Source organism: Schistocerca nitens, chromosome 12, assembly GCF_023898315.1.
Source record: "Schistocerca nitens isolate TAMUIC-IGC-003100 chromosome 12, iqSchNite1.1, whole genome shotgun sequence".
Classification (NCBI taxonomy): domain Eukaryota; kingdom Metazoa; phylum Arthropoda; class Insecta; order Orthoptera; family Acrididae; genus Schistocerca; species Schistocerca nitens.
The window spans coordinates 26585930-26609119 of record NC_064625.1 but is presented as its reverse complement, the minus strand read 5'-3'; the positions used below and the strand labels follow the sequence as shown (position 1 = coordinate 26609119).

At 47.4% G+C, this 23190-nt stretch overlaps 1 protein-coding gene across 1 annotated transcript in view; it reads right to left on the bottom strand.

The window, feature by feature from the left end:
- Positions 1–23190, bottom strand: part of LOC126214876 (glutamate-rich protein 2) — a 290884-nt gene that overhangs the window by 25641 nt on the left and 242053 nt on the right. Inside the window, exon 3 of the mRNA XM_049941522.1 lies at positions 14693–14750. Within this exon, the coding sequence (XP_049797479.1) occupies positions 14693–14750 (58 nt within the window). The remainder of the gene's footprint in view (positions 1–14692; positions 14751–23190) is intronic.

The window sequence follows — 23190 nt, the reverse complement described above, 5'->3', positions numbered from 1 at the left end:
GGACTTATCCCTTGCACGCTCCCCGTGAGATCCACATTCCCAACATGTCCTAATAGATGTTTGCCCATCATACTCATTACTCGTGGCAGATTCCGTCTCTAATGACCTCGTTGTCGACGGGACGTTAAACACTAACCACCACCACTCGTGGCAGATTAATCTACCAAGTCCCGTACGAGTTCGGGCATAGCGTGTGCTTTCGCACAAGAAGGTCAAAGGCCGGGAGCCCATATTTTTTTAACTATATATATGACGGTAGTATCTGTTCCCGAAAGAACAGTTACCGTGGATGACCATGCAGCTTTGCTATAAATGAAATGATAATTAAATAGACACCCTAGCTGCAAGCAGGCGTTGATACACTTCATTGGGGACATGTTGAAAATGTGTGCCCCGACCGGGACTCGAACCCGGGATCTCCTGCTTACATATATAGTAGAATATGGAATCGGTGGGTTCAGGAGGGTAATACAGAACGCCGTGCTGGATCCCAACGGCCTCATATCACTAGCAGTCGAGTTGACAGGCATCTTATCCGCATGGATGTAACGGATCGTGCAGCCACGTCTCGATCTCTGAATCAACAGGTGGGGACGTTTGCAAGACAAAAAACAAAAAGTTCAAATGGCTCTGAGCACTAGAACTTAGAACTACTTAAACCTAACTAACCTAAGGGCATCACACACATCCATGCACGAGGCAGGATTCGAACCTGCGACCGTAGCGGTCACGCGGTTCCAGACTGAAGCGCCTAGAACCGGACGACCACTCCGGCCGGCCGACACAAGAACCATCTGCACGAATACACTCCTGGAAATGGAAAAAAGAACACATTGACACCGGTGTGTCAGACCCACCATACTTGCTCCGGACACTGCGAGAGGGCTGTACAAGCAATGATCACACGCACGGCACAGCGGACACGCCAGGAACCGCAGTGTTGGCCGTCGAATGGCGCTAGCTGCGCAGCATTTGTGCACCGCCGCCGTCAGTGTCAGCCAGTTTGCCGTGGCATACGGAGCTCCATCGCAGTCTTTAACACTGGTAGCATGCCGCGACAGCGTGGACGTGAACCGTATGTGCAGTTGACGGACTTTGAGCGAGGGCGTATAGTGGGCATGCGGGAGGCCGGGTGGACGTACCGCCGAATTGCTCAACACGTGGGGCGTGAGGTCTCCACAGTACATCGATGTTGTCGCCAGTGGTCGGAGGAAGGTGCACGTGCCCGTCGACCTGGGACCGGACCGCAGCGACGCACGGATGCACGCCAAGACCGTAGGATCCTACGCAGTGCCGTAGGGGACCGCACCGCCACTTCCCAGCAAATTAGGGACACTGTTGCTCCTGGGGTATCGGCGAGGACCATTCGCAACCGTCTCCATGAAGCTGGGCTACGGTCCCGCACACCGTTAGGCCGTCTTCCGCTCACGCCCCAACATCGTGCAGCCCGCCTCCAGTGGTGTCGCGACAGGCGTGAATGGAGGGACGAATGGAGACGTGTCGTCTTCAGCGATGAGAGTCGCTTCTGCCTTGGTGCCAATGATGGTCGTATGCGTGTTTGGCGCCGTGCAGGTGAGCGCCACAATCAGGACTGCATACGACCGAGGCACACAGGGCCAACACCCGGCATCATGGTGTGGGGAGCGATCTCCTACACTGGCCGTTCACCACCGGTGATCGTCGAGGGGACACTGAATAGTGCACGGTACATCCAAACCGTCATCGAACCCATCGTTCTACCATTCCTAGACCGGCAAGGGAACTTGCTGTTCCAACAGGACAATGCACGTCCGCATGTATCCCGTGCCACCCAACGTGCTCTAGAAGGTGTACGTCAACTACCCTGGCCAGCAAGATCTCCGGATCTGTCCCCCATTGAGCATGTTTGGGACTGGATGAAGCGTCGTCTCACGCGGTCTGCACGTCCAGCACGAACGCTGGTCCAACTGAGGCGCCAGGTGGAAATGGCATGGCAAGCCGTTCCACAGGACTACATCCTGCATCTCTACGATCGTCTCCATGGGAGAATAGCAGCCTGCATTGCTGCGAAAGGTGGATATACACTGTACTAGTGCCGACATTGTGCATGCTCTGTTGCCTGTGTCTATGTGCCTGTGGTTCTGTCAGTGTGATCATGTGATGTATCTGACCCCAGGAATGTGTCAATAAGGTTTCCCCTTCCTGGGACAATGAATTCACGGTGTTCTTATTTCAATTTCCAGGAGTGTAGTTCGACGACGTTTGCAGCAGCATGGACTATCAGCTCGGAGAGCATGGCTGCGGTTACCCTTTACGCTGCATCACAGACAGGAGCGCCTGCTATGGTGTACCCAACGATGAATCTGTGTGCACGAACGGCAAAATGTCATTTTTTCGGATGAATCCAGGTTCTGTTTACACCATCGTGATGGTCGCATCCGTGTTTGGAGACGTCGCGCTGAACGCACATTGGAAGCGTGTATTCGTCATCGCCATACTGGCGTATCAGCCGGCGTGATGGTATGGGGTGCCACTGGTTACACGTAGCGGTCACCTCTTGTTCGCATTGACGGGACTTTGAACAGTGGACGTTATATTTCAGATGTGTTACGACCCGTAGCTCTACCCTTCATCCGATCCCTGCGAAACGCTACATGTCAGCAGGATAATGCATGACCGCATGTTGCAGGTCCTGTACGAGCCTTTTTGGATACAGAAAATGTTCGACTGCTGCCCTGGTCAGCACATTCTCCAGATCTCTCACCAATTGGAAACTTCTGGTCAATGGTGGCCGAGCAACCGGCTCGTCACAATACACCAGTAACTACTCTTGATGAACTGTGGTATCATGTTGAAGCTGCATGGGCAGCTGTACCTGTACATGGCATCCAAGCTCGGTTTGACTCAATACCCAGGCGTATCAAGGCCTTTATTACGGCCAGAGGTGGTTGTTCTGGGTAGTGATTTCTCAGGATCTATGCATTCGAATTGTGTGAAAATGTAGTAACATGTCAGTTCTAGTATGATATATTTGTCCAATGAATACCTGTTTATCATCTGCATTTCTTCCTGGTGTAGCAATTGTAATGTCCAGTGGTGTAGATTAATCACAAATTATGCGATATCGTCGTTTTTCGGAATGTTCTCTCGTTGAAGGTTGACGTAAAATTCCATTCAGAGCGGTTCTTTCGCCTGGCTGGTAGGTAATACGACGCACGGTAGTGTATTGCGGGTGGCGTAATTGGCGGAGTCGGGCGCGAGCCGCCGGTGGTACACGTGGTGGCCCGACGGGAGGGGGTCGCGAACCAAGTATTTGTCCGGCCCGCGGTTGTTAGCCGTACTTTATAGTAGTACGCATCGAGCAACAGCCGAATCCAAAAACGACAACTAATGTTAGGAGCTTCTTAAGACATTATTTTCTTCTTTAGTAACAGAAATACGAATTCTTGGTGTCTGTTCCTTCGGACTTTTCCGCCAGTTGTGGTAAATGTCCGAAAGGTCAGACACCACGAATTAATATAACTGATTCGCAGCTGAGGGGCAACGAATCCACCTCCTTCTGTGCGGGTGCACAATTACGTCTGACCTCCTGTGGGAATCTCTGAGAAACAATCGAGGAGGACTCGGGCACGGACTGCGAACAGGTGACGCTAGGTGGGAGGCGTGTCGAGATAGTCCGCGGAGTTGTGGCAAATACTGTGCCCGGGTAGTGCAGTGGTTAATGCACCTGCCTAATAGGCAGGAGAATCCCGGTCCGGCACACGTTTTCACTTACCGCCGCTGATTCCGGATCAAGTCGCTATGCAGCTGACATCAATAGTCCCCTCCCTTTCCTTTCCTTTCTCTCCCCTGTACTTTCAGTTTACATAGAGAAACAAAATACTTACAGATACAGTAAAATTTACGATTTGTTTCATGGTAATTGACGTTAGTGAATTTGGCCGTGAGCTAAGTAAAGTTTATCGCTAATGTCAGGGGCAGAGTGGTAGGTAGCGCGCGGTCACTGCAGGGTTAGCAGACGTGAGACGGGGAACATTTTATTGTTTGTCTTCCAATACTGACAAGAGAAACTCTCCCCCGTCGAATTTAGTGGTACTGTGGCAAAGTGAACAGTCCGTCAAAAACTGAACACAGCTTAGGCATGAAACCAGGAAGAAAGCGTAGCGAACTCTGAAAAAAATTAAGCAAAATAGAAACACTAAAGTTTCAAGCTCAGTATGTACATCAAGCAACTTCGAATAGCGAGTGCGTTGTGGTTGTGTGGTCACGGTTTTGGACTGTGAAGGAGGAGATCTGTGTTGAAATCCCCCAGGTGCCCGATTTTTTTTTTTTTCAGGAAATTATGAACTGTCCGTCCGGTTACTGACGTATCTGTTCACTGTATTCAAATTTGTGTCTGTGTCGTGGTGTAACGTCGGGTGCCATTCCTAACGCATGCACCCTCTTCCCCCCCCCCCTCCCCCCCCCCCCCCCCCCCGCATCCTTTCAGGACGGACACTGCACACTCCAGCAGTGTGCGTCTTGTCTTGTCCCCTATCAAAGCGTCACACATTTCCTGAACGTTTGCGAAACGTGTGAGGTGGAACTTTGGTGCCAGCCCGGTATTCACCTACTCGGATGTGGGAAACGGCTTAAAAGCCACATACAGGAGAGGCCGTCACACCGGCCCTAGTCTTTAATACGCCGGACGAATTCCACCAGAGCCTGGCGTGCCTCCCTGTGCCCTGGAAGTGGGTGTCTCAACACTTTCGGCCATCTGGATGTGTCTGTATGAGAAGTACTTATCTACTATAAGTAGGAATAAATAATTATAGACGTAACAGATACAGCAGCTATACACACTGATGAAACAAAGCATTATGACCACAGCCTTTGGAACGAAATACATGACTGATTGTTCGTACCGGGGAACCCAAAGTATGTTGGAAGGTTTGTGACATTAGACGTCTACGCGTAGGTGACGTTATTCGTTCAAATAACGGGCCGCTGACTTGCGTACGCAGTAATGGAGCCCGATGGCGACCCACATGGATTCCATAGGATTTGCAACAGGTGAATTCGGTTGCCAAGACATACACACACAGATAAAGGCGAGTTGCGAGTAATTGTGCTGCGTCTTGTTTAACAGTTTCGATGAAAAAACGATCAATAGATTGGCACCCTTGAAGCGGGAAGACAGAACAGCCTCAATCCTGTGCGAGGAAGCATCGACCGCCAAAATGACAGATTTGGTTCTTGAAGGATTATGCACACTCTTTTGACCGCACATTCGTAACGTTCTTCCAGTGGAGGCGATGCAGGGGAGTTGCAATCTGAGCAGCATCTGGAATAAATCGAATATAGCTTGTCAGTTTGACTAACGCAGCCTGTAGTTCCTGAAAATTGTGCGGCTCTGGCAAATCACGAATAGCTCTGACATGTGCCTGTGCTGGATGAATGCCTTGCACATTGATCGTCTGTTCCAAATAGGCAATCTCGGTTTTAAAGAAAGCACACCTCCTCTTGTCGCAAATTAGACCTTCTGAGCATAGCACTTTAAGCAAGGTACGCAAATTGGCCAACTGTCCCGAAACCACTATGTCGTCCAAGTAACTGGAACACGATAGTTCAGTGACCGTTAGCTGCAAGTTCACTATAATGCTCCTGTAGCACGGTTCTGGCTCCGAGACACGGACAGTTACACTGCTGAGAGATGACATCGCCATCGGAGAAGACATCAAGCATGAAGGGATGCTGTTGGTTCACAGCTTTCAGCGCGTCTTCGATTACTACCACAGGTCCCATGCAATCACAGGAGAAAGTCTCTCGTAGCATAATACTGCTCCCACCAGCCCGCGTCCGTGATGCACTGCACGTCCGAGTCGCCGTTCACGGCGATAATGGCATTTGTAGAGACCACCATCTACCTCGTGTGGAAAAACATGATTCAGCGGAAGGGCCTACACGTTTCCATTGATGGACGGTCGAATCCCGATGGCCCCGTGCCCACTACAATCGTAACTGACGATGTCGTTGGGTCAACATGTGGACACATGTGGGTGGTCTGCTGCGGGTCTCCATGTTCAACAATGTACGGTGAACGGCGAGCTCCGAAACACCTGTGTGTGCACCAGCACTGCGCTCATTTGGCAGAGATGCCACAGATCAGCACCTGTCCTGTTTTACAGTTCCAGACAGGCCTCCAAACCTCACATTCTACGAAGAGTCGTGAACGTCCAACTATATAGAGCCTAGCGGTAGTTTCACTGCTCTTCTACCTCTTTTCGTAGACGCTCACGACAGTAGCAAGTGAACATTCGACCAGGCTCGCCGTTTCTAGATTCTCGTTCACAGGCTGTACGTAATACACTACTGGACATTTAAATTGCTTCACCACGAAGATGACGTGCTACAGACGCGAAATTTAACCGACAGCAAGAAGATGCTGTGATATGCAAATGATTAGCTTTTCAGAGCATTCACACAAGGTTGGCGCCGGTGGCGACACCTACTACGTGCTGACATGAGGAAAGTTTCCAACCGATTTCCCATACACAAACAGCAGTTGACCGGCGTTGCCTGGTGAAACGTTGTTGTGATGCCTCGTGTAAGGAGGAGAAAAGCGTAGCATCACGTCTCCGACTTTGATAAAAGTCGGATTGTAGCCTATCGCGATTGCGGTTTACCCAGTCGCGACATCGCTGCTCGCGTTGGTCGAGATCCAATGGCTGTTAGCAGAATATGGAATCTGTGGGTTCAGGAGGGTAATACGGAACGCCGTGCTGGATCCCAACGGCCTCGTATCACTAGCAGTCGACATGACAGGCGTCTTATCCGCACGGCTGTAACGGATCGTGCAGCCACGTCTCGATCACTGAGTCAAAAGATGGGGACGTTTGCAAGACAACAACCATCTGCACGAACAGATCGACGACGTTTGCAGCAGCATGAACTATCAGCTCGGAGACCACGACTGCGGTTACCCTTGACGCTGCATCACAGACAGGAGCGCCTGCGATGGTGTACTCGACGACAAACCTGCGTGCACGAATGGCAAAACATCATTTTTTCGGATGAATCCAGGTCCCGTTTACAGCGTCACGATGGTCGCATCCGTGTTTGGCGACATTGCAGTGAACGTACATTGGAAGCGTGTATTCGTCATTGCCATACTGGCGTATCACCCAGCGTGATGGTATGGGGTGCCATTGGTTACACGTCTCGGTCACCTGTTGTTCGCATTGACGGCACTTTGAACAGCGGACGTTACATTTCAGATGTGTTACAACCCGTGGCTCTACCCTTCATTCGATCCCTGCGAAATCCTACATTTCAGCACGATAATGCACGACCGCATATTGCAGGTCCTGTACGGGCCTTTCTGGATACAGAAAATGTTGGACTGCTGCCCTGGCCAGCATAATCTCCAGATCTCTCACCAATTTGAAAACGTCCGGTCAATGGTGGCCGTGCAACTGCCTCGTCACAATACGCCAGTCACTACTCTTGATGAACTGTGGTATCGTGTTGAAGCTGCATGGTCAGCTGTACCTGTACACGCCATCCAAGCTCTGTTTGACTCAATGCCCAGGCATATCAAGCTTGTTATTACGGCCAGAGGTGTTTGTTCTGGGTACTGATTTCTCAGGCTCTATGCACCCAAACTGCGTGAAAATGTAATCACATGTCAGTGCTAGTATAATATACTTGTGCAAAAAAATGGCTCTGAGCACTATGGGACTTAACATCTAAGGTCATCGGTCCCCTAGAACTTAGAACTACTTAACCCTAACTAACCTAAGGACACCACACACATCCATGCCCGTGGCAGGATTAGAACCTGCGACCGTTGCGATCACGCGGTTCCAGACTGATGCGCCTAGAACCGCTCGGCCACATCGGTCGGCCTATATTTGTGCAATGGATACCCGTTTATCATCTGCATTTGTTCTTGCTGTAGCAATTTTAATGGCCAGTAGTGTAATAATAGTCTGTCCTTTGTCAAAGTCACTTATACCAATGGATTTCCCCATTTGCAGCCCATATCTTCGCTTGGGTGATCTCCCATCCGTTTCCGCTCCGCTTACATATTATCGTTACTGCGTCATATGACCGCAACGTCACCAGGCGTAATCCATCGTCGCGATGGGCAGTCGTCAACATGTTTTGGTTTAAAAATTAAAATAAACTCCTCCCGCACAGGCCATGAAGGCCCAATGGTACCGACCGGCCGCCGTGTCATCCTCAAGCCATAGGCGTCAGTTAATGCGAATATGGAGCCTTCACTTCAAAGATTCAACAGGCAAACTGAGTACCAACGGCAAAGGCAACTCCGAGTTACTAGTGTAATACATCAAGAAGTTTATAAAGGGCGGTCTCTTTGGCCGAGTAGTTCTAGGCGCTTCAGTCTGGAACCGCGTGACCGCTACGGTCGCAGGTTCGAATCCTGCCTCGGGCATGGATGTGTGTGATATCCTTAGGTTAGTTAGGTTTAAGTAGTTCTAAGTTCTAGGGGACTGATGACCTCAGATGTTAAGTCCCATAGTGCTCAGAGCCATTTGAACCAAGCTTATAAACTGCGAGAAGCCAGCTCAAAGACAATTTTTCAGAAAATCTCAAAAGGGAAACTCACTTTCAGAACCACAGTCTCTGAATCAAACTGAACAGTACACTGTTCAGCTGGAAATCAACAGAACGCCAGGGGAAAACGGAACATTACACAGCCGAGTCACATTAACTGTCCATCGCCCAGGTTCGACGTCAACGTGCAATAACCACTCACAGATGGCAGGTGGCACCAGTAACAGTGGAGGGCGTCAGGGGGACACGGAAAACATTGCTGTCGTCGTCATAAAGCAGAAACGGAGCGATTTATCTGACGTCCAAAGGGGCGTGGTCACTGGCTTTCTGGCGAAGGGTGGAAGCGTTTTCGAGAGGACTAAGTTTGCAAAGCGGTAGAATGCCTCCATGAGAAAAGTATACTGTGCATGGCTAAATGGCGCTATCCAAAAGAATACCGGACGATAGGAGAAATGGATAAATGGCTCTGAGCACTATGGGACTCAACTGCTGTGGTCATAAGTCCCCTAGAACTTAGAACTACTTAAACCTAACTAACCTAAGAACATCACACACATCCATGCCCGAGGCAGGATTCGAACCTGCGACCGTAGCGGTCGTGCGGTTCCAGACTGTAGCGCCTTTAACCGCTCGGCCACTCTGGCCGGCTCCGGACGATAGGAAACAATCCCCAAGTCCATTCGCTACATAAGAAGGGAGACAGGACGGGCGCCAACAGTTACCGGGGCCTGTCTCTACTTCCAGTCATCTACAAAAATATATCAAAAGCTCTACTAAACAAGATAGAAGAGCAAACAGAAAACACAACTGGCGAGCACCAAGCGGAGTTCAAAAAGAACAACGTGCTCAGAGCAAATTATTTAACTTGAAAACAATCCTCAAGTTCAGAACAATACGGAACATTAACCCATCGTTACTTTCATTGACTCCACAGACAGAAAGACGTTATTTCTAAAACTGTAAGAAGCAGGCATCGACAAAACCACCAGACAATTAGTCGAACAGGCATTTACAGATACAACTGCAAAAGTTAAAATTCTAGGAAAAGTTTCAGTAACAGAGGAGCTCGGCAGGGAGATGGGTTCTCACCGATTCTCTTCAATTTGCTATAAGATAATGTCTGGGGGATTGCCATACAGGACTGCAAGAGAAAAACATCGAAGGAACACATCTAGGACAAGGAAGAAGAGGATTTGAAGTGAAATGTCTCGCTTTCGCTGACGATACCTCAACAACTTCTAAGGACAAATGATGATGAGGTCCCATACTCCTAGCGGAAGTGGTTTGCCATTGCCTTCCTCCGACCATAATGGGGATGAATGATGGTGATGAAGATGACACAACAACACCCAGTCATCTCGAGGCAGGGAAAATCCCTGACCCACCGGGAATCTAACCCGGGACCCCGTGCGCGCGAAGCGAGAACGCTATAGCAAGACCACGAGCTGCGGACTCTAAGGACAAAAGAGATGCAAAAATAATGACAGAAAGACGTACCAAAATTTCAGAATACATGGAACATATGCACAACTGAGGAAAATAGGTAAAACACAACCAAGAAACAACAGAAGAATTGGCAGGTTTAAGTATGTGGGAGAATGGAAAACACCAAAAGTAGGAGAAAGACCAAAGAAAATGGAATTAACATACAAACTCACCCAAAGCCGATATAATTAAAGTTCATTATCGTTCCATGCAAAAATTAAACAGTACGCAACAGTAATTCAACCGAAAGCACTGTACCCACATGAATGTATTACACTCGAAATGAAAGAAAGGAAAATGCTTAGAAAAAAATTTAGGACCACGAAAGAACAAAGATAAAAAGTGGACGAAGAGGAGAAATGAAGATTTATACAGACGCAATAAGTAGAGAAGACTAAAGTTTTACAGTGATATTCACAGAATGAATGACAATTAGGCTAACCAAGAAAATTTTCAGTTTCGTTTTCAAATTAAACTCCACGGGATAGCTGGAAGAGACAAGAAGAGATTTGGGAAGACTCATAGTCACAGAAGATGCCATACAGGGCAGAGAAAATTTTACGCTAGTGATCGGCACTGAAAAATTTCCTATCCAAAAAAAAAAAAAAAAAAAAAAAAAAAAAAACCTAGGAAAGTTAGGAAAGTGACAGTGACATCTCAGCATATCTCTGCAACGCCTGAAGGAATTTCTCCTAAAATTGGGGCACGTATCACTTGCCACCTGCAAAAATTACTGCAAGGTACCCGTAGCACCTCTATGGCCGAGGGTTTGGGTTGAAATGGCAGTGACATAAAAACATAACTCGGGAACGCCTAAAGCAATTTCAACCGGATTTTGTCTATACGTGACTCATTACCTGTGTAAAAATACAGTGGGAGGGAGATAACCCTACTTCCGCTAGGAGTGGGAATCACGATCTACATCTACATCTACGAGGGTAATCCCAAAAGTAAGGTCTCCTATTTTTTATAAGTACATAGACCTGTTTGTTTCCCCAATGGTTTACATCAGTTTACAGCTTGAACATTTAGCTATTTTTCGACATAATCACCATTTCTGTCGTTGCATTTTTGTAGACGCTGTGGCAGGTTCTGTATGCCTGTGTCATACCAGATGGCCGCCATGCTGTTCAGAAAGTTATGAGCCTCTTCTTTCACCTAGTCGTCGGAGCTGGCCGCCCAAGGGCTACTACTGCAGTAGATGACCTAGGGATTATGGCTCGGAGGAACGCTGGCGGCAACGCCACCATGTTGAATAATGCTTTTCGTGCAGCCACAGGACGTCGTGTTACGACTCAAACTGTGCGCAATAGGCTGCACGATGTGCAACGTCACTCCCGACGTCCATGGCGTGGTCCATCTTTGCAACCACGACACCATGCAGCAAGGTACAGATAAGTCCAACAACAGGACGAATGGACCGCTCAGGATTGGCTTCACGTTATCTTCACCCATGAGTGCCGCATATGCCTTCAACTAGACAATCGTCGGAGACGTGTTTGGAGGCAATTCGGTCAGGCTGAACGCCTTAGACACACTGTTCAGTGAGTGCAGCAAGGTGGAGGTTCTCTGCTGTTTTGGGGTGGCATTATGTGGGCTCGATGTACGCCGCTGGTTGTCATGCCGTAACGGCTGTACGATACGTGAATGACATCCTCCGACCGATAGCGCAACCATATTGGCACCATACTGGCGAGGCATTTGTCTTCATGGACAACAATTCGCGCCCCCATCGTGCACATCTTGTGAATAACTTCCTTCAGGATAAAGACATCGCTCGACTAGAGTGGCCAGCATGTTCTCCAGACATGAACCCTATCGAAGATGGCTGGGATAGATTGAAAAGGGATGTTTATGGACGACGTGACCCACCAACCACTCTAAGGGATCTACGGCAAAACGCCGTTGAAGAGTGGGATAATCTGGACCAACAGTGCCTTGATCAACTTGAGGCAGGATGCCACGAAGAATACAGACATGCACCAGTGCAAGAGGACATGCTGCGGGGTAGTACAGGTACCGGTGTGTACAGCAATCTGGACTACCACTTCTGAAGGTCTTGCGGTATGGTGGTACAACATGCAATGTACGGTTTTCATGAACAATAAAAATGGCGGAAACGATGTTTATGTTGATCTCTATTCCAGTTTTCTGTACAGGTTCCGGTGCTATCGGAACCGTGGTGATGCAAAACTTTTTTTGATGTGTATGTATAGGATGTTCGGAAATTTCCGTTAGAGACTTCTAGGACTTCGACGACGGCTTGAGTTCAGATGTGTAACGCGTCCAGGTCTGCTGAGGGAAAGAGAAAAGTCTCAGAGTTGCTTGTCCTGGAATGCTACATGGTATACAGTACGTCAAACGGTTACCTGGTGTCACTTAACGTCTACAAAGTTTAATTCACGAGCCCCCAGTAGAGAGAGAGAGAGGAGGATCTGATCTGCTGGTACGAGTTCTGGCCGCTGGACTGGAAACAAGAGACACGCGAGGAGGGATGGAGAGTGTATATCAGAACATGCTTTGTAGCTACAGTGTCTGTAACAAAGTTGGTGGTCGCCACATCGAGCAGCTGTTATAATGCATCACTACTGTTCTATACGTACAGTACGCTGAGTTTTTGTTTGTTTTGAAACAATGTAAATATGTAATGATTAAGTGTTAATACACACAAAAACAAGGCCCCGGGAGTAGACAACATTCCATTAGAACTACTGACGGCCTTGGGAGGGCCAGTCCTGACAAAACTCTACCATCTGGTGAGCAAGATGTACGAGACAGGCGAAATTCCCTCAGACTTCAAGAAGAATATAATAATTCCAATCCCAAAGAAAGCAGGTGTTGACAGATGTGAAAATTACCAAACTATCAGTTTAATAAATCACAGCTGCAAAATACTAACACGAATTCTTTACAGACGAATGGAAAAAATGGTAGAAGTCGACCTCGGGGAAGATCAGTTTACTGGAACACGAGAGGCAATACTGACCCTACGACTTATCTTAGAAGAAAGATTAAGGAAACGCAAACCTACGTTTCTAGCATGTGTAGACTTAAAGAAAGCTTTTGACACTGTGACTGGAATACTCTCTTTCAAAATCTGAAGGTGGCAGGGGTAAAATACAGGGAGCGAAAGGCTATTTACAATTTGTACAGAAACCAGATGGCAGTTATAAGAGTCGAGGGGCATGAAAGGGAAGCAGTGGTTGGGAAGGGAGTGAGACAGAGTTGTAGCCTATCCCCGATGTTATTCAATCTGTATATTGAGCAAGCAGTAAAGGAAACAAAAGAAAAGTTCGGAGTAGGTATTAGAATCCATGGAGAAGAAATAAAAATTTTGAGGTTCGCCGATGACGCTGTAATTCTGTCAGAGACAGCAAAGGACCTGGAAGAGCAGTTGAACGGAATGGACAGTGTCTTGAAAGGAGGGTATAAGACGAACATCAACAAAACCAAAACGAGAATAATGGAATGTAGTCGAATTAAGTCGGGTGACGCTGAGGGAATTAGATTATGAAATGAGACGCTTAAACTAGTAGATGAGTTTTGCTATTTGGGCAGCAAAATAACTGATGATGGTCGAAGTAGAGAGGATATAAAATGTAGACTGGCAATGGCAAGGAAAGCGTTTCTGAAGAAGAGAAATTTGCTAATATCGAGTATAGAGTTAAGTGTCAGGAAGTCATTTCTGAAAGTACTTGTATGGAGTGTAGCCATGTATGGAATTGAAACTTGGACGATAACTAGTTTGGACAAGAAGAGAATAGAAGCTTTCGAAATGTGGTGCTACAGAAGAATGCTGAAGATTAGATGGGTAGATCACATAACTAATGAGGAAGTACTGAATAGGACTGGGGAGAACAGAAGTTTGTGGCACAACTTGACTAGAAGAAGGGATCGGTTGGTAGGACATGTTCTGAGGCATCAAGGGATCACGAGTTTAGTATTGGAGGGCAGCGTAGAGGGTAAAAATCGTAGAGGGAGACCAAGAGATGAATACACTAAGCAGATTCAGAAGGATGTAGGTTGCAGTAGGTACTGGGAGATGAAGAAGCTTACACAGGATAGAGTAGCATGGAGTGCTGCATCAAACCAGTCTCAGGACTGAAGATCACAACAACAAACAAATGTGCTTAAGTCAATGTTTTCATTCGAATTGCCACCTTTAATTGTACTGCGTCACGCCTAATTCAGTTCCCCAGGCGGAAGTGAATGAGTTAAACATCTGAATTGAAGCCGTACTAGAAGGGAACCGGTACGTTTCTGGGCATTGGTTCCTGTTCAAAATATGATGTACTCACACGTTTCTTCAAGTCCTAGAAGTTTGTATCGGGAATTTCCGAACATCCTGTATAATTTTTTTTCGATCCGTTTACTATATTCCACGCACAGGGTTGTTTGTTTCTGTCGTTTCCGCCTAAATGTGGGAAGGCAGTCTGCCTTTTATTGTTTTTTTCTTTCTGGTGGGTCTTCCCCCCCCCCCCCCTCCCTCTGCCTTCCCTGCTGCCTCCTCCACATACTCCATCTCGCCCCTTCTTCCTCCCACCCGCCGTAATCCAGCCTTTTAGTAAGCTTTTGAAATATTCTTAATCCATGCCACCCATCGCAAGCTACGTCAGACTACTGGATACAATCTAATGCTGAAGAGTACTAATGTAGCTGGAATACTTACTGAGCTTGCAGTACTTGAGGGCTGCCTCGTAGTCCTTCAGCATCAGCGCAGACAGGAACTGCGGAAACAAAGAAAAATACTGTCATGTCGGGCATATAGACTCAGTTACGGTCAGTTAGAGCAGTAATCTATAACATCCGTATTACCAGGCGACTGGAGCTCAGAACCTGTTACCAGCTATAGGTTTCCTGTATAATGGCTTGCAAAAGGGAAGCAAAAATTTGATATGCAATATTTCGCATAATTACTGACTGATTCAAGAGTTTAAAATGCTGTAACAATGTAATCATTACGAGATGTACACTGATAAGCCAAAACATGATGAGCACTGTCCATCGTGACGGTGGATGTCGCAGGGTGACATTGCAGGCAAGTGACGCAGTGACGAAAGTATGTAAGCGGACCAGACAATGACGGGGGACCGCCCTAGCGAAGATACGGGCTGCAAATGCGTAAATCCATTGATATAGGCGACTTTGACGAAGGGCAGACTATTACACTACTGACCATTAAAATTGCTACACCACGAAGATGACGTGCTACAGACGCAAAATTTAAACGACTCAAAGAAGATGCAGTGATATGCAACTGATTAGCTTTTCAGAGCATTCACACTAGGTTGGCGCCGGTGGTCACACCTACAACGTGCTGACATGAGGAAAGTTTACAACCGATTTCTCATACACAAACAGCAGTTGACCGGCGTTGCCTGGTGAAACGTTGTTGTGATGCCTCGTGTAAGGAGGAGAAATGCGTACCATCACGTTTCCGACATTGATAAAGGTCGGATTGTAGCCTATCGAGATTGCGGTTTATCGTATCGCGACATTGTTGCTCGCGTTGGTCAAATGGCTCTAATGGCTCTGAGCACTATGGGACTCAACATCTTAGGTCATAAGTCCCCTAGAACTTAGAACTATTTAAACCTAACTAACCTAAGGACATCACACACACCCATGCCCGAGGCAGGAGTCGAACCTGCGACCGTTGCAGTCCCGCAGTTCCGGCCTGCAGCGCCAGAACCGCCCGGCCTCCCGCGACCGGCGCGTTGGTCGAGATCCAATGACTGTTAGCAGAATATGGAATCTGTGGGTTCAGGACGGTAATATGGAACGCCGTGCTGGATCCCAACGGCCTCGTATCACTAGCAGTCGAGATGACAGGGATGTTATCCGCGTGGCTGTAGCGGATCGTGCAGCCACGTCTCGATCCCTGAGTCAACAGATTGGGACGTTTGCAAGACAACAACCATCTGCACGAACAGTTCGACGACGTTTGCAGCAGCATGGACTATCTGCTCGGAGACCGTGGCTGCGGTTACTCTTGACGCTGCATCACAGACAGGAGCGCCTGCGATGGTGTACTCAACGACGAACCTGGGTGCGCGAATGGCAAAACTTCAATTTTTCGGATGAATCCAAGTTCTGTTTACAGCATCATGATGGTCGCATCCGTGTTTGGCGACATCGCGGTGAACGCATATTGGAAGCGTGTATTCGTCATCGCCATACTGGCGTATCACCCAGCGTGATGGTATGGGGTGCCATTGGTTAGACGTCTCGGTCACCTCTTGTTCGCATTGACCGCACTTTGAACAGTGGACGTCACATTTCAGATGTGTTACGACACGTGGCTCTACCCTTCATTCGATCCCTACGAAACCCTACATTTGAGCAGGATAATGCACGACCGCATGTTTCAGGTTCTGTACGGGCCTTTCTGGACACAGAAAATGTTCGACTGCTGCCCTGGCCAGCACATTCTCCAGATCTCTCACCAATTGAAAACGTGTGGTCAGTGGTGGCCGAGCAACTGCCTCGTCACAATACGCCAGTCACTACTCTTCATGAACTGTGGTATCGTGTTGAAGCTACACGGGAAGCTGTAGCTGTACACGCCATCCAAGCTTTGTTTGACTCAATGCCCAGGCGTATCAAGGCCGTTATTACGGCCAGAGGTGGTTGTTGTGGGTACTGATTTCTCAGTATCTACGCACCCAAATTGCTTGAAAATATAATCAACATGTCAGTTCTAGTATAATATATTTGTGCAATGAATACCCGTTTAGCATCTGCATTTCTTCTTGGTGTAGCAATTTTAATGGGCAGTAGTGTATGTACGTATATGTACCTACAAGGTGACAACAGACTAGATAAAAGCATACATCTTGTTCCTTTTCCGCCAAAGCTGTCATAGTGAAAATCCAGAAACGTCGGTCAAATACGTCACTCAAAGTAGTAAGGAATACGGAAGTGGTTCAAATGGCTCTGAGCACTATGGGACTTAACAGCTGAGGTCATCAGTCCCCTAGAACTTAGAACTACTTAAACCTAACTAACCTAAGGACATCGCACACATCCATACACTAGGCCGGATTAGGACCTGCGACCATAGCAGTCGCGTGGTTCCGGACTGAAGCGCCTAGAACCGCTCGGCCACACCGGCCGGCTAACGAGTACGCTTCACAGTGATTAATGTTATAGGTACGAAAAATTCTGGAAGAGTATACTCCGATAAGCGAAAACATTGTGATCACTGCCCACTGCGATGTTGCATGCCGCCTGGTAGGGTTGCTGGCACATCATGACGTAAAAAAAGTAAGCAAGGAAGCGGCGCAGACAGTGACGACGTATCACCCTAGCGAAGATACGGGCTGCAAATGGGGAAATCTATTGAGATAAGCGACTTTCACAAAGGGCGGATTGTTATCTCGAAAACGGCGAAGCTGGTCGAATATTCACGTGCTACTCTCGTGAGCGTCAATGGAAAGAGGCGGGACAGTGAAACTACCACTACCCGCTAAATGGTTGGACGTCCACGACTCTTCATAGAACGTGGGTTTCGGAGGTTTGTCTGCTCTGTGAAGTAGGATAAACGATTTGTGTCATCTCTGCCGAAAGTGCACAATGGTGATGCACGTACAAGTGTTTCGGAGCTCACCGTTCATCGTACACTGTTGAACACGGAGCTCCGCAGCAGACCGCCCCTACGTGATCACATGTTGACCCAACGACATCGTCAATTACGATGGCAGTGGGAACGGAACCACCGGAATTCGACCTTCATCAATGGAAACGTGTCGGCTCTTCGGGTGAATCACATTTTTGCTACTTTAGGTCGAGTCACCACAAACGGCGTCATCGAGGTGAACTGCGACACGAAACGTGCAGCGCGCCACGAACATAGTTTGGTGAGAGCAGTATTGTGCTACGGGAGACAGTCTGCTACGCTCTCATGGGACCTGTGGTAGTAATCGAAGCACGCTTAAAGCTGCGAATCACCTGCATCCCTTCATGCTCGGTGCCTTCCCGGACGGCGATGTTATCTTTCAGCAGAATAATTGTCCGTGTCTCGGAGCCAGAACCGTGCTACAGAGGTTTGGGCAGTATTATAGTGAACTCAAGTGGATGTCTTGGCGACCAAATTCGCCCGATGTAAATTCTTTGAAATCCATCTGGGTCGCTATCGGATGCCATCACCGCATGCACAAATCAGCGGCCCGTTATTTACGCGAATTACGTGACCCGTGTTTAGATATTTAACGCCACGTACCCCACAAACCTACCATCTGTCGCTTTCCTGATACGCAGCATAAATGATGTATTTCATTCCAAAGACGGATAACGAAGCTATTTAGTAGGTGATCATAATCGAGAGGTTGTAACAATGGAAAATTGTACTGAAATGCAGGAGGATCTGCAACGAATTGACGCATGGTTAAGGGAATGGCAATTGAATCTCAGTGTAGACAAGTGTAATGTGCTGTGAATACATAGAAAGAAAGATCCTTTATCATTTAGCTACAATATAGCAGGTCAGCGATTGAAAGCAGTTAATTCCATAAATTATCTGGGAGTAGGCATTAGGAGTGATTTAAAATGGAATGACCACGTAAAATTAATCGTCAGTAGCCGGCCGCGGTGGCCAAGCGGTTCTGGGCGCTTCAGTCTGGAACCGCGCGACTGCTAGGGTCACAGGTTCGAATCCTGCCTCGGGCATGGATGTGTGTGATGTCCTTAGGTTAGTTAGGTTTAAGTAATTATAAGTTCTAGGGGACTGATGACCTCCGATGTTAAGTCCCATAGTGCTCAGAGCCATAATCGTCGGTAAAGCAGATGCCAGACTGAGATTCATTGTAAGAATCCTAAGGAAATGCAATCCGAAAACAAAGGAAGTAGGTTACAGTACACTTGTTCGCCCACTGCTTGAATAGTGCTCAGCAGTGTGGGATCCGTACCAGATAGGGTTGATAGAAGAGACAGAGAAGATCCAACAGAGAGCAGCACGCTTCGTTACAGGGTCATTTAGTAATCGCGAAAGCGTTACGGAGATGATAGATAAACTCCAGTGGAAGACTCTGCAAGAGAGACGCTCAGTAACTCGGTACGGGCTTTTGTAGAAGTTTCGAGAACATACCTTCACCGAAGAGTCAAGCAGTATATTGCTCCCTCCTACGTATATCTCGCGAAGAGACCATGAGGATAAAATCAGAGAGATTAGAGCTCACACAGAGGCATACCGACAATCTTTCTTCCCACGAACAATACGAGACTGGAATAGAAGGGAGAACCGGTAGAGGTACTCAAAGTACCCTCCACCACACACCGTCAGGTGGCTTGCGGAGTGTTGATGTAGATGTAGATGTAGATAATGTTTTGCCTCTTTCATGCTGAAAGCTTAAAGAGAAGTATTACAGTTAGGAACTGTGTGTTAACACTGAGGCAACTAAACGGACGGCGTAATTTAAAGCCTTTACGAAACTTTTTCTCACTCACACCCCCGCAAAGTGATGAAAATAAAAAAAAAAGTTAATCGCTTACTACATTTTCGCTGTTTGTCAGCAGAACTTCAGCATTACTCTTGAAGTTTCAGTTTATTACGTCTTTCTACCGACTCTATTCGCAACACAGCTTTGCAGCCATCTTCCACATATACCACCGAAAGACCTGCAAAGTTATACCATTGTGCTACAGATTGTTCAGGAGATATGATGTCATAAACATTGAGATGGATGAAAAACACGCTTTTGCTCAAAATGGAGTAGAAATTACCCACACTATGTTCATACAATCTTTCCTTTTTAGAAATAAATAATGTTTACAACTGCAGTGGGTTTCATGATTCATGATGAGTATCAACAGTGGATGTACCGTGAAGAGAAATGTGTGTGTTTTAAAGGATCGTAAGTGTGGCGGAGGGGAGGGATGTGTTACTGGTCAATTACTCCCTGAAAACAAGGTGCACAGACATCCAGCCACGTATTAGTAACATGTCAAAAGTGGTGCATGAAATTCCAAGTTGCTTCAGTTATTGAGAAATGTAAAATCGTGCACTTCACAAACTCGGATACCTGATATGCTACGACGAAAATATCAGTAGTCATAAATAAAATCAATAAGCCCGTACAAACAATTGAGAGGAATAATTTGTAGGGCTGTGAAATCGTGTCGCATAGTCTCAGTGGTAGATGTAGTAGGTGGCAGGCTTTGGTTCATTTGTGGAATACACTTCTGGCCATTAAAATTGCTACATCAAGAAGAAATGCAGATGATAAACGGGTATTCATTGAACAAGTATATTATAGTAGAACTGACACGTGATTACATTTTCACGCAATTTGGGTGCATATATCCTGAGAAATCAGTACTCAGAACAACCACCTCTGGCCGTAATAACGGCCCTGATACGCCCGGGCATTGAGTCAAACAGAGCTTGGATGGCGTGTACAGGTACAGCTGACCATGCAGCTTCAACACGATACCACAGTTCATCAAGAGTAGTGACTGGCGTATTGTGGCGAGCCAGTTGCTCGGCCACCATTGATCAGACGTTTTCAATTGGTGAGAGATCTGGAGAATGTGCTGGACAGGACAGCAGTCGAACATTTTCTGTACCCAGAAAGGCCCGTACAGGACCTGAAACATGCGGTCATGCATCATCCTGCTCAAATGTAGGGTTTCGCAGGGATCGAATGAAGGGTAGAGCCACGGGTCGTAACACATCTGAAATGTAACGTCCGCTGTTCAAAGTGCCGTCAATGCGAACAAGAGGTGACCGAGACGTGTAACCAATGGCACCCCATACCTCACGCCGGGTGATACGCCAGTATGGCGACGACGAATACACGCTTCCAGTGTCCGTTCACCGCGATGTCGCCAAACACGGATGCGACCAACATGCTGCTGTAAACAGAACCTGGATTCATCCGAAAAAATGACGTTTTGCCATTCGTGCACGCAGGTTCGTCGTCGAGTACACCATCGCAGGCGCTCCTGTCTGTGATGCAGCGTCAAGGGTAACCGCAGCCACGGTCTCCTAGCTGATAGTCCGTGCAGCTGCAAACGTCGTCGAACTGTTCGTGCAGATGGTTATTGTCTTGCAAACGTCCCCATCTGTTGAGTCAAGGATCGAGACGTGGCTGCACGATCCGTTACAGCCATGCGGATAAGATGCCTGTCATCTCGACTGCTAGTGATACGAGGCCGTTGGGATCCAGCACGGCGTTCCGTATTACCCTCCTGAACCCACCGTCCCATATTCTGCTAACAGTCATTGGCTCTCGACCAACGCGAGCAGCAATGTCGCGACTGGGTAAACCGCAATCGCGATAGGCTACAATCCGACCTTTATCAAAGTCGGAAACGTTATGGTACGCATTTCTCCTCCTTACACGAGGCATCACAACAACGTTTCACCAGGCAACGCCGGTCAACTGCTGTTGGTGTATGAGAAATCGGTTGGAAACTTTCCTCATGTCAGCACGTTGTAGGTGTCGCCACCGGCGTCAACGTTGTGTGAATGCTCTGAAAAGCTATTCATTTGCATATCACAGCATCTTCTTCCTGTCGGTTAAATTTAGCGTCTGTAGCACGTCATCCTCGTTGTGTACCAATTTTAATAGACAGTAGTGTAGTAGGTGGCAGGCATTGAGTCATTTGTGGAATATTATGGAAATGCAGTACATCTGCAAAGGAGATCACTTACAACACCCATCGTTGCTACAGATGCTGGAATACCGTTCAAGGTGTGGCATCCGTAACAAACAGGACTAACAGGGGATATCGCACATGTACACCGAAGGGTAGTACTAATACTCACAGGTTTCTTTGAACCATGGGGGAGTGCCACGGAGATGGCGAAAAAACTGAACTGGCAGACGTAAACTATCTGGCGACAGCTTACTTCCATAGTCTGAAGAACCAATATTAAGTGAAGACTATGCTACAGCCCCCAATGTATCGCTCTGCATGGATTGCGTGAAGACAAGATTAACCTGACAATTCCTGGCAGATTAAAACTGTGTTCTGGACCGCACTGCAACCTTGCCGTTCTCAGGCATGCGCTCTACCCACTGAGCTACCCAAGCACGATTCCTCAAAGCTTTATTCCCGCCTGTACCTCGCCTGCTACCTTCCAAACACTTCCTATACACCGTATGGGATGAGCATTTTTGGGGGAAATGATACTGCAGACACGTGACTCAGCTACAGACTGGGAAGATTGTTTCCAAACGGAATTTTCACCCTGCATCGGACTGTGCACTGATTTGACACTTCCTAAGAGTGGATAGAGCACTCGCTCGCGGGGCAAAAGTCTCGGGTTCGATTGCAAGTTCAGCACACAGTTTTATTCTGACTGGAGGTTTCACATCAGCGCACCCTCCGCTGCAGGGTGAAAATTCACTCTGAAAGATAAGGATAGTTACAGTTCACACAGAAGTTTATAAGCAGTCAGTCTTCATGAATTTCACAGGCGAACAGAACCTGAAAAAACAGGAGTACGTGAATAGGAAGCATACTGTACCACACATGTAGAATGGGAGTCACAGAAGATGTCGTACAAGTGTCGAAACGTTCTTGCGCTGCAAAGCAGAGAGAGAGAGAGAGAGAGAGAGAAACCCTGAGTTATTACAGAATGCGGATGTATAAAAAACTAATTTATATAGAGTTCTAAGGAAAAACGAGAGCCGTATTTCGGCTCTGGAGCATAAAATGGATTTAGAGCCTAAATCCAGGACATTAATCTTGCTGCCAGTTGGGCAAACTCTTTGAGCAAAACAAAGCCCTCCAAAGCGTGTTTCTTATCCCCTCACCCGGGAGCAAACAAAGGGGAGCGAACAAAGCAGTTTGGAGCGGTCTTCAGGCGGGGATTTAGCAATGGGTGGCTATCCACTCCTGTCCACGGACGCAGTGAATTCTAGCAAATTCTTACCGTCCGTTAATCTACTCCTTTACACCTTTGTCTTCATGCCGGATTAAATCCTGTAGTGGCAGATACAGAACAACCTCAAGGAGGGAGCGCTGAAGGTATCTTGAGCCACCTTTACTTTTACACCTATAAAAAAATAGTCAAGTCACATGCAAAGTTTAAGTAAATATTATTTAAACTGATTATACACATATACAAGACAATGCCATCTTATGATACAAAAAGTTACAGTTGCGTTCTATTCCTCAAATAATTAATTCTATGCACCTATTCTTCCTGGCAAATTGATT